Consider the following 11,823-nt stretch of genomic DNA (forward strand, 5'->3'; position numbering starts at 1 on the left):
GTTGTTGGGAATTTTTTTTTTTAACTGCAGTACGTAATATAAGTTTTAATTAACATAAAGGGTGTTTCAAAAAGAACGCCGAATATGAAAATGTCGCCATTTTATTTGTTTGTTGTTGACAGCATTTTTTTTGCAATTTTTGATATCTATTATTATTGAGGTTTTGTGTTGTCAAGCAATTTGGTTGTTCTTAGTAGTTGTGTTTATTGTGTTACCATGGAAAATTACACTACAAAACAACGAATTTCGTTCATTCAAACTTATTATAGAATCGGTGGAAATTTCGCAGCGACCATTCGCCGACTACGTACGATTTTAGGACATCATAATGCTCCAAAAGAATCAACTGTTTGTCGTTTAGTTACAAAATTCGAAGCAAGTAGTTGAGTTTAAGACATCAAAAGCCCAGGATATCCTCGAAGTGGTCGGAGTGAGGCAATTGTGGCTCTTGTGCGTGATTCAGTTGAGTTCGGTACCGAGCAATGCTCACTGATTTCCTATGACCTTAATTGGATCAAATGAACATGGATAACCTTTGGTTCCAACAGGATGGTGCAACGTGCTACACTTCAGCAGAAACAGTTGCACTCCTTCGTGTGAGATTTCCAGACCGACTAATCTTGTTGCGGGGAGACCAATTCTATCCACCTCGATCATGGGACTTAACTCCGTGTGACTTTTTTTTGTGGGGTTACACTAAGTCACAAGTCTACGAAAACAAACCTAAAAATGTGACGGAACTCAAGCGTGAATTTCAACTTATTCTTGGCCAAATCGATGCGGATGTGTGTGATCAGGTGATGGCGAATTTCATGGACAGAGCTATTGCGTGCAGAGTTAGTAGGGGAGGGCATATACCCGATATTGTTTTTCATGATTAAACCTCAAGATCTTCTGAATCGAATAGTATAATTTTTTTATGAAAATAAATTAATTTTATAGCACTTTCAAATCCGGCGTTCTTTTTGAAACACCCTTTATGATTGACGCCAGAAGCATTTTCAGAAAATAAACTTTACTAAAATAAACAAAGTCGCTAATTTTAATCTCCTCGTGAGCAATAGGATCAAATTTTCAAAATCATACCTAGAGAAATGAAAGTGCCTGAGACATCTATAAAAAAAAGTTTGATTTATTTTTTATTTTTTTAAAGTTATTGTAAGTTTTTAAAAAAAAAGTTATTGCCCATAAAAATTGTCCTTTTATGTATTGTTATATTTATTCTGTAAGTAATTGAATGGGTTATTATAATAAAATCACCCTTTATACCTTCTCAGCTTTGCATCGAAGATAAAATTCAAGCGATATAAATAATTTTTACCCTTTCCTATTTTTATCCAATAATTATTGACCGTCATTAAGAAGTATTTAAGTTTACTAAAGTTTCGAATGCATGATAATGTTTTGAGAATAATGATGTTTCAAATGCTTCACTATTGCGAAAAATATTAAAAAATAACTTCTGTTTGATGATTTTTAAAGGGATAATAATATATACAATAATTATATTATAAGTATGTACATAATTATTTATATTTATAATTATGATTATTTATTGCAGTTATAACAACTACTTTCTGATTTTTTTTTTGCAAGAATATTTGTATTATTACATTATAATTGTATTATAACTTTTTTTAGTAATGAACATGTTGTTGATGATTATTTTACATTTAAAAATAGTAGTATTATTCAAATAAATTATGAAAAATATTATGCAAAATTAAAAATATATATTTCGGTAAGTATACTAAGTAATTTTTTACCTTTATTAAAATGCGTGTTACATTTATTTTTAATATTTAATTGTTCAAGTACATTTAAAAAAATATCTTAATATTTTTGCTTTAAATAACAAAATTTCTTTTCTTAAAATATTTTTTTTGCATGAGTAGACCACATAATTATTTCAAAATTGATAATTAAACATTTTAATTAAGTCTTACTGTTAAAAAGCTATATTATATACAGAGTAGAACATATTTAGCTGACAACTTAAAAAAAAAATTGAAGTGCAATTTTAGTTGTATCAAAAGTTTTAAGAGTTGTCAGTTAGACCTATTCTACCATTTGTATTATTCATGTATATATACGGCGAAAATAGTAAATACAAAAAATCTGAGTAATATAAACATTTTTTACGGTGTTGGGAGCTTATAAAAGAAAGTGACTATTTCTTCACTAAAAGTGCTAAGTATAAGTATAAGTAAATAATAATCTATTCTTAATCATGAAATGTACTTTAAACAAATAGTTAATACATTAAATTATAGTTTAACCCATATTTTTAATCTAGATGAAAAACAAGAACTGTTATTCAGTGATAATCAATTCCATAATGCTTGTCAGTGATATCAAAATAATCATATTAAGACTTTTTATAATTTTTTTAAAGTATACAAATTTTATTGTAGCAAATGATTTAATAGACTTGCATTGTAATTTTTCGAAATATATGTTAAATTACTTCAAGTACAGTGAAAAATATTTGTATAACTTTGAAAACACAATTTCTGAACTTGAACTAAGAAATTATGGATTAGCAATCAAATCGCATGATGATATCATAATGATCATGTTAGATGCGTTGCGAGAATTAGATGAGAGCTATAGAGCATCAGATTTAATAGCGGTAAATTTATACTTAAACAATGTTTCAGGCTCCTTAAACATGATCGCAAAAGGCAAAAATGGCGAATTCGGTAAATCTGAGAGCACTCAGTGTTTACTTGAAGGATATAAAATAATTCACCAATCAATTGTTAGACGATTGGAATACATTATTAATAATGAATGTACGGATGTATCATTTGAAAATGACTTCATATCCTACACCTATTTTAATGTAAAGATTATTTGCAATTCAATTAACTTGCTTCGTGTCTTGGAACAACTGAAAAACAAAGTATTTATTGTTATGAACGAATATATATTATGGTACGAGGCGAAAGATGAAGAAATATTAAACAGTTACAATAACATTGTGAAACATTTGTCGTTGTCTTTTTATAGACAATCATATAATAATTTTAATCCTAAAAATATCTTATTTTATGATTTAATGGAAAACCGATCTAATTTTTGCGAGCTAGAATTATCGTCAGGCTCTCAGACAAAACAAACAGCCATCTGTGATGAAAATTATCGTCTTAAAGATATTTTAGACATGTTAAGATATGCTTCAGTTAACAAAAAAGCTAGTAACAATTATCGTATAAAGTTGTTTGATATTTTCCGGTATATCAAGTTTGATTTTAACCCGAAAAACGTGCAGGTATATATTGAAATGGTAAATGCAGCAACAGTTCGTCCTGTCATATTCCTTGTACGTTATTATATGCATTTAATAAATAGCTTTATATCAAATCAATATCTTTATGATCTAAAATTTAAGTTTGAAATAAAAATAAAAATTATTGAATTAGGTGAAAATATCCTTGAAAAATTTAAATCTTTTATGGATTTGAATTTATTTACAAAATTGTTAAAGTTATGGTTAGACGAATTTTATAATAGGATATATTATATAATATCCATCTACAAAGAACGTAATGATTTATTTTTTCATAAAGAAATAGAAATATTTTTAAAAACATATTTTGCGTTTTTAAAAAAAAATTTTTTAAAAAGTCAATTAAAAAAGTTACATAAATATAAAATTACCAAAGATAATATATGTGAAATATATGATTCATTAGAACATCGTATAAATGAAATTGCATTATACAATGAAAAATTGAAAAAATATCAGGATTGTTTTGAGATTGTAAATAGATACCTTCCTATAAAACACAGAGATACACGTTCAGTTGTAAAATTCAAGTATAACATTCCATTTGGTGAGTTTACAGGCACATAATCAGAATTTTTTTTTTTTTGTTAAATGAATGAATGAAAAGTATTAGCAATTTGTTTATAAATTAATACTGTTTAAAGTTTTTATAGAAATATTATTATAAGTAGAGCAAATATTGAAAAATGTATGGAGATTAAAGTTTGAATGTTTACAGCGTCACTGTTTTATAACATATGATTATTTTAATAACTTAGTAATTAATACATATTACTTAATGCTTACTCAATGTAGCTTCCACTGTTTATACAATTTTAAATAATAATTTATTTTATATAATCTCATTGTATAAACATACACATTTATTCACTATATTTTACAGTTACTTTAAGAGGATCAAAGTTATCTATTACCCCTGAGGACGAAACTTAGGTTAATTTGAGATGCAAAATATCGTAAAAATTAAATTACACATAATGATAAAATCCAAAATTTTAATATTTTTTAATGCGGCAGAGATTTACACTTAAAAAATTACTGTTTTTAAAATCAACAAAGTCCAATGAATGAATAAAAACATTTTTTTTTTTTATAAATATCTTAGGTATTTTCCTTTCATTTAGTATAGATTTTATAAAATTCTGACCCATTAGCTGGCCCACAGGAGAGATTCAAAATGAAGATTTATGTATTAAAAGATTCCTTGTTCAACTTGACATTTGAAAATGTCCCGGAAATACTCCGAGTTTCTAATATATGTTAAATTAAAGTTAATGTTACATATTATAATTTAAAAAAAAAAAACTTTTCCCGACACCTTATTATTTATGTGCATATGGCCGCCGTAGTTAATAAAACATGCTAGATTTTGTGATGTTATAACTTTTTTTTTTAAATTATTATGTTTATATTTCTGGTTAAGCGGTATAGTCATTTAATGGGGGAGGCAAATACCAATTGAACTCCTATCGTATTGAAAATAAATAACAACATTTATTGTTAGTTATAAATATTTTGTAATTTTTTATGTCATCCAAAAAATATATTAAAAAGAATGGGCTATTTTTTCCAAAAAAGAAAAAAATGTTCTAGCTACCAATGGTTTTTGATAAATTAAAATTTCAATTTGAGGACTAAAATAATAATGAACTAATAAGGACAGAATAATAAAATAAGGAAAGATAATTTTCTTCCTTTTTTTTGATAAATCCATACTTACATTTTTGATACACAATTTTTCATTTTCTCAGTAAAAGTTTCTATATGTCTTTATATACTATAATAATGATTTTAATGATTGTCCGATATAATTTATACTTGTCCGAATTTTGTAGCGTCCTTACTGTGACACAACCTCTTTGTGTTGCGTTTTTTATGAATCAAACTGATTTCGAAACAATGAGGTATTTTTTGTTCAATCGATACCAGTATCGTGGAATTTCGTTTCATCATGTGAACTAGGATTAAATAATGCCATATATTTCATTATTAACTCAATTTATTCTAATTATTTTTTGGTGTTGCAAAAAATTTGGCTCTGACAAATAAGTTAATTAAATTAATCCTTTATACATATTTCATAGAAATTTTACCAAATCATATATGAATTATAATAATGTATAAACATTAATGCAAACTAAAAAATTTTCTAGAACAATTAGGATATTATGAAGATATATATCATTCACTTTATTATCATGTTGATGACACCAAAGATAACAAAAAATATTACAATGAAACCTCAATCGAAGAAAATAATGATACTAAAGAACCTTGTGATAATAATAAGAATGTTACAATACAAAATGAAGCCCAACACATTCCTAAATACTTGATAGATTATATACTTTTTGTATAATATATCAAATGTTAGCTCTTCCTCTGATAAATACATTGTTAATTCATAATAATTTTATCCGGTCTATCAGCCTAGAATAAACAAGGAAATTAAATAATATTTTTAAGCTTGTTATACAGAAATAATAGACATACTATTTGTGATGGCATTATGATTTTTAAAATAATGTTCCAAGTGATCAATATCTCCTAAATCAACCCAGAAGCTTATATTATTATAACGTATTAATAAATGTCAAAACTATAAAAGATTTTATACCAAAAAAGTTCAATTCTAACCAAAAAAAAAAAAATGTTCAATCAACTTATAAAATAAGCACTCTGTACTGAAACCTAAATTTGATAGGTTAAGGGAAAATCTTTAGTTATTTAATAGAAATTTGAAAAAAAAAAAAGAAATATATATATATATATTAGGGTGGCCCTCAAAAATCGAATGTCTTTTTTTTCTTTATGCTACCCCTTAATTTTTTTTTTAATGGTCAAAAAAATGAGCTGTGCAAAATTTGGGACCGATCCGTTAAGGTTAACCCGTGCCCCCGGGCCTATTAAGTTGAGTCGAAAAGTCAAATTTAATAGAAATAACTGATCTATGTCTCATAACTTTTTTTTCTCTTAACTTAGAATAATAAAAGTAAAACTCAAGTAAAGGAAATTTTACAAGAAATTCAAAAATAATAACTTCAATGTTGTTTTCTCAATAAATAGCCCACAAAAACACTACATACAGTAAAAAACATGTAAAAGTCTTAAAATACGTTATAACTGATTTTGTTGATTTTTAATTATTTATTTTCATTTTATTTTTTGGAAAACGCATTTTCGTTTAAAAAAAGAATCTAGAAGTTTAATTTTTTATGCCAAGTACGATAATTATATTAGATTTATTATTTTATGGACAGTTAATTAATGATTAATTACAAATTTAACAAAATTGATTGTATTATTACATTTTGTCGTATCAATATATCAATTTTGGTTTACTGAATTACTTTAAGATAGTACCAATTATATTATTATTAAAGATAAGAATATTTGAGTTATTTTCGACAACTGACATAATTTGTGTCGTATAAATGCAGCAGACAATTTGTGAACACGTTAAATATATTTTACCTGTTTATTATTATATATTAAATGATACGTTTTAATCACAAATGTACAATACTTTTAGCGTCTTTTAAAGTATTACGAACTAATATTTATCTTATTGGTAATTATTCCCACGAAATAACTGGTAGTAAGTTACCATCAAATTTACAACTATTTAATCTGAACACTGATTTTTTGAAAATTGATCCATCATTTTGGAGTGCGAACAACAGTTACATAAATGCTTTAAATACTATAAGTAAATTACGAGTCATTAATGATACAGCCTAGCGTGGCATTAAATTAATCTAAGACTACATTAATATATTAACTACAAATGAAGAACAGAAACAATACGTTTTACAAATAGTAAGTAATTATCGGAAAAATTTCCTAATTGTAAAAAAAGTACATTATCAAAATATATATATTATAATATATATACATATATTATAATAATATAATTTAATTATTGTTAAAATATTTTTTTTAAAGTTATTATTATTTAAAAAAAAAATAAATTAAAAATTGTTAATAACAATTAAATTAAACTGTTAGGTTTGTAATTAATCATTAATTAACTGTCCATAAAATAATAAATCTAATATAATTATCGTACTTGGCATAAAAAATTAAACTTCTAGAATCTTTTTTTAAACGAATATGCGTTTTCCAAAAAATAAAATGAAAATAAATAATTAAAAATCAACAAAATCAGTTATAACGTATTTTAAGACTTTTACATGTTTTTTACTGTATGTAGTGTTTTTGTGGGCTATTTATTGAGAAAACAACATTGAAGTTATTATTTTTGAATTTCTTGTAAAATTTCCTTTACTTGAGTTTTACTTTTATTATTCTAAGTTAAGAGAAAAAAAAGTTATGAGACATAGATCAGTTATTTCTATTAAATTTGACTTTTCGACTCAACTTAATAGGCCCGGGGGCACGGGTTAACCTTAACGGATCGGTCCCAAATTTTGCACAGCTCACTTTTTTGACCATTAAAAAAAAATTAAGGGGTAGCGTAAAGAAAAAAAAGACATTCGATTTTTGAGGGCCACCCTAATATATATATATATACATTTTGGGGATTAAGATTTATTGTCTCAAAGTTACAGTCATATTCGATTTAAAATGAAATGCTTTTGGTCTATCACAATAATTTTTTTTAATAATATATAATTTACATCTTATATTTATATTTATAATTTAATTAATAGATCAAATAGCCATTCCAAGACTCAATTAAAAGGAATATTAAGAAAAAGAATATCATAATTTTTTATAGGTTTGGGTTAATATTCAAGTTCGTTAAAAAATTAGTTTAAAATACACCAATTCAGTTCGGAAGCTTTTTATTATTAAAATATATATTTTGATTCTTGTAAAATAAAGGTTTCGGTTCTACTTGAAAAAAAATTATTTCAGATATAAAATTAAAAACGGTAGCACAGTGGGGTCGAGGCACAGTGTGGACGAGGCCATAGATGGGACAAGTATAGATGATATCTGTCAGTGATTAAAATCACTATCATAAGAAACGCTTCGATGCAAATCTGTAGATAGTGTTTCTTTTAGAGAAATTGGTGAAATATTTTAAAAGCAACATCAACTCTTATTTCTTTAATTATATCCTGATTAGTAGTCCTTTGTTTTTAAAATATAATATATGAATAAATACTAATTATAGTTTTTAAATTTAGTATGAAATTGTGAGGCCAGCTATGATGTATGGTTCATAGTGTTGGGAGGTTGATAAGAAAGTAGACCAGATAATACGTGTAGCAGAGATGAGAATGCTTAGTTGGATGAGTGGAGTGAATAGAGAAGATAGGATAAGGAACGAGCATATAAGAGGAAGTATAGGTGTTGCGTCAATCGTGGATAAGATGACAGAAAATAGACTTAGATTGTTTAGTCATGTTATGAGGAGAGAAGAATCGGCAGCTGTAAGAACAGTTATAGAAATGAATGTTGAAGGAAGAAGAGATAGAGGAAGACTAAAAAAGAGATGGAGGGATGCTATTGAATGCGATTTGAGGACAGCTGATGTGAGCGTAGAAGATGTGGGAGATCGTGTCAAGTNCTTAGAAGATGTGGGAGATCGTGTCAAGTGGAAGCTTGGGATAAGGGTGACCGACCCCGAGTACTTGGGATTAAGGCAAAGAAAAATAAAAATATTACCAGAAATTCCGGTGGCAATTGACATAATATGATTGTTGTTTCGGAATGTACAATTTAGCGTTTAGTTGGGTTTAAACAATATAGCGTCAAATCAATTACCTACTCTATCGCTTGTATATTAATATACACTACACTTTAATGATACAATAAATAAATAAACTCACACATACACACATATGCATTTATAACATTGTGTCTAACGTAAGTGTAACATGATAAAAAGTAACCGTAAAATGAAAAAAATGGAATATAAATTTTAGTACTCATATTAAATGTAATGTAACTCGAAAAATATTTGTTTAAATGAAAAAATATAAGATAATTTTTTTGTTTATAATTGTCTTTTAAACAACTTTTGTACGAAACTTTTTTTTGTAAGTTAAATATTTTTTGAGAAAATTAAAAAAGCTCATATTTTTGAACTTTTGCGAGGCTGTAAAAAAAAAGCTCAATTCCAATCTTGAGGACTATTAGTATGTCATTATACATATTTTAATTCAACTTTTAAAAAAAAACAGTTTTTATTGAAAATTATTGTATCAAGCCCTTTAAATTTTTATACACGTAAAAGTAAAGCAAAATATAACTTCTTTATTATTTTTATAATTTCTCCGTTTAAATTACAATATTAAATATCAATTTCATACTAAATTTAATAATTATAATTAGTATATATTCATATATTATATTTTAAAATCAAAGAACTACTAATCATGATATAATTAAAGAAATAAGAGTTGATGTTGCTTTTGGAATAATCCACCAATTGCCTAATTAAAACAAAAAAAAAAAAAGTTTGTTGGGAATTTTTTCTGCTATTCTGCAAAATTACTCCTTCGTTGACTAGAATGAATCATTAAATAGAAAATTTTATGAGAATTAAAACAATGTTATTTTTAAGATTAATATGCAGTCAGAAAGTTTTATAATTATTATTTATTGTAAATTTATCAGAAAAACTCATTATTTTTTGCATTTTTATCGTAATAGAACACTTAAATAGAAATCATAGTAATCATTTCTAAGTAATTTTTGATATTTAAAAAGATTCTACTATTGAAATATCCAGAACTGAATTAATTTTAATGATTTACTTTAACTAAAAAAAAAAAAGTTAATATTTTGAATCCCTCTTGTGGGCAGGTAAAGGGTTAGATTTATAAAAAAAACCAAATGATAGATAAAGACATGCATCTAAATAAAAAAAAATATACTGATTTGGTCATTTTTGATAAAGTTATAACAATTAACAAAGTTATAAGTTTTATACACTGGACTACAAGGAACTTCCATCAGAAACAAAAATATACTATTCTAAATCAACTTTTCGCGATGTTTTAAAATGTGCAATTAGACTTTTTCTATAACTTCTAAGTTTTAATATTATTAAAAAATAGTTTTTACATATAAAAAAAAATAATTAAGAACAAAAAAAATTGTTTTAAATTAATACTGATTTGATATAATATTTAATATTAATTTGATTATTAATAAGTTAAAAATAAGGAAAATGACATATTTAACCTATTTTGTTAATCGTTTAAAGTTGATTGTTGTAAATGTTTATAATAAAAAAAAAAAATTTATTTTACCATAACTTTTAGCTCAATTGGTAAGTTTGACATTGACATAATTAAATAGAAAATTTTATGACAATTAAAAAAATTGTATCGTTAAGATCAATATGCAGTCAGAAAGTTTTATAATTACTATTTATTGTAAATTTATCAGAAAAGCTCAATATTTTTTTGCATTTTTATGGTAATAGATAACTTAAATAGAAGTAATAGTAATAATTTCCTAGGAACTTTTGTTGTTTGTTGAAAAGATTCTATAATTGAAATATTGAGAACTTAATTAATTTTAATGATTTACTTTAACTAAATGTACCAATCAAAACAAAGTTGTTAAAAAGATTTACTCAATTGAGTGTATTATAAAATTTGATTATATTTGTAAAAATCAATTGTTAATTCAGGAGAAAAAACAATCATTTTTTTTAGAAATGATTTATATAGCAACATGTTACAAAAAAAAATTGTAATATTATAGTCTAGTAGTAGCACACACAAATAGAGTAAAAAAATTATTAAATTACAAAGTAAAATGATTAAATTTTGTAGTTGAAACCTATCATATCAAACTTAATTCGTCAATAAATACTTTGAAAACATTAGAAATGAATGATTTTAATTGTCTATATGGAGAACATGGAATAACTAACTGTTTAATTGATAAATTGAATTTTTTTTTCAATTTTTGAGGGAAATATCTTCAACTAGATACGAATTGTAGTAATTTGACGTATCGTTGTAAAAAGTAGGTCAAGTTAGAGCGGAGAAAATAAATGATAGTCACAAAAATAAATCTTCTCAGCTTTGCATCGAAGCTAAAACTTAAAATATAGTAAAATAATTTTAATACGAATAAGAAATTTCTTCTTACAAGGGGCGACTAAAGTGATGGGATCNTACAAGCGGCGACTAAAATTATGGGATCCTTGATATTTATTGAAGTTATTGAATCTAAATGAGATAAAAATCAAAGCAGTTAAAAATTTATACTAACTTAAAAAGAATTAAGAAAAAATGCAAAAAATTCATTGCCATACGCGGGTTGGATCCTTGTACCCCAAGCGTGTAAAACATAAATTCTACCAATTCGACAACCGTACGTCGATACTGTCAGTTGAAAAAATTGGCTATTTAAGCTAATTTAAATTTCAAAGTTATTTTTCTCGACTTAAAAGAAACAAACAAATTTAAATAAGTTTAACTTTCTATGCTATATTAATTTTTTATTTATATAATATTTATGAAAATCTGTACTCCCCTTGTCAGGTATTTTAAAATAAAATAAAATACAAAACCCAGAATTTTAACACAAAAATAGCA

At 25.2% G+C, this 11,823-nt stretch overlaps 1 protein-coding gene across 3 annotated transcripts; it reads left to right on the forward strand.

Annotated features, from left to right (window-relative positions):
- Window positions 1–1,882: 1,882 nt before the first annotated feature.
- LOC126907316 (uncharacterized) lies at window positions 1,883–6,206 on the forward strand. 3 transcript variants are annotated; one of them, XM_050688502.1, is made up of 3 exons: window positions 1,883–2,206; window positions 2,297–3,839; window positions 5,446–6,206. In XM_050688502.1, the coding sequence occupies exons 2-3, from the start codon at window positions 2,297–2,299 to the stop codon at window positions 5,649–5,651; spliced, it is 1,749 nt and encodes a 582-aa protein (XP_050544459.1). In that variant the 5' UTR covers window positions 1,883–2,206; the 3' UTR covers window positions 5,652–6,206. The 3 variants fall into 3 exon arrangements, with proteins under 3 accessions (XP_050544459.1, XP_050544460.1, XP_050544461.1); XM_050688503.1 differs by having other exon boundaries at window positions 1,883–2,194; XM_050688504.1 differs by having other exon boundaries at window positions 1,883–2,103.
- Window positions 6,207–11,823: the final 5,617 nt, after the last annotated feature.

Source organism: Daktulosphaira vitifoliae, unplaced genomic scaffold, assembly GCF_025091365.1.
Source record: "Daktulosphaira vitifoliae isolate Bord-2020 unplaced genomic scaffold, ASM2509136v1 Scaffold_5, whole genome shotgun sequence".
Classification (NCBI taxonomy): domain Eukaryota; kingdom Metazoa; phylum Arthropoda; class Insecta; order Hemiptera; family Phylloxeridae; genus Daktulosphaira; species Daktulosphaira vitifoliae.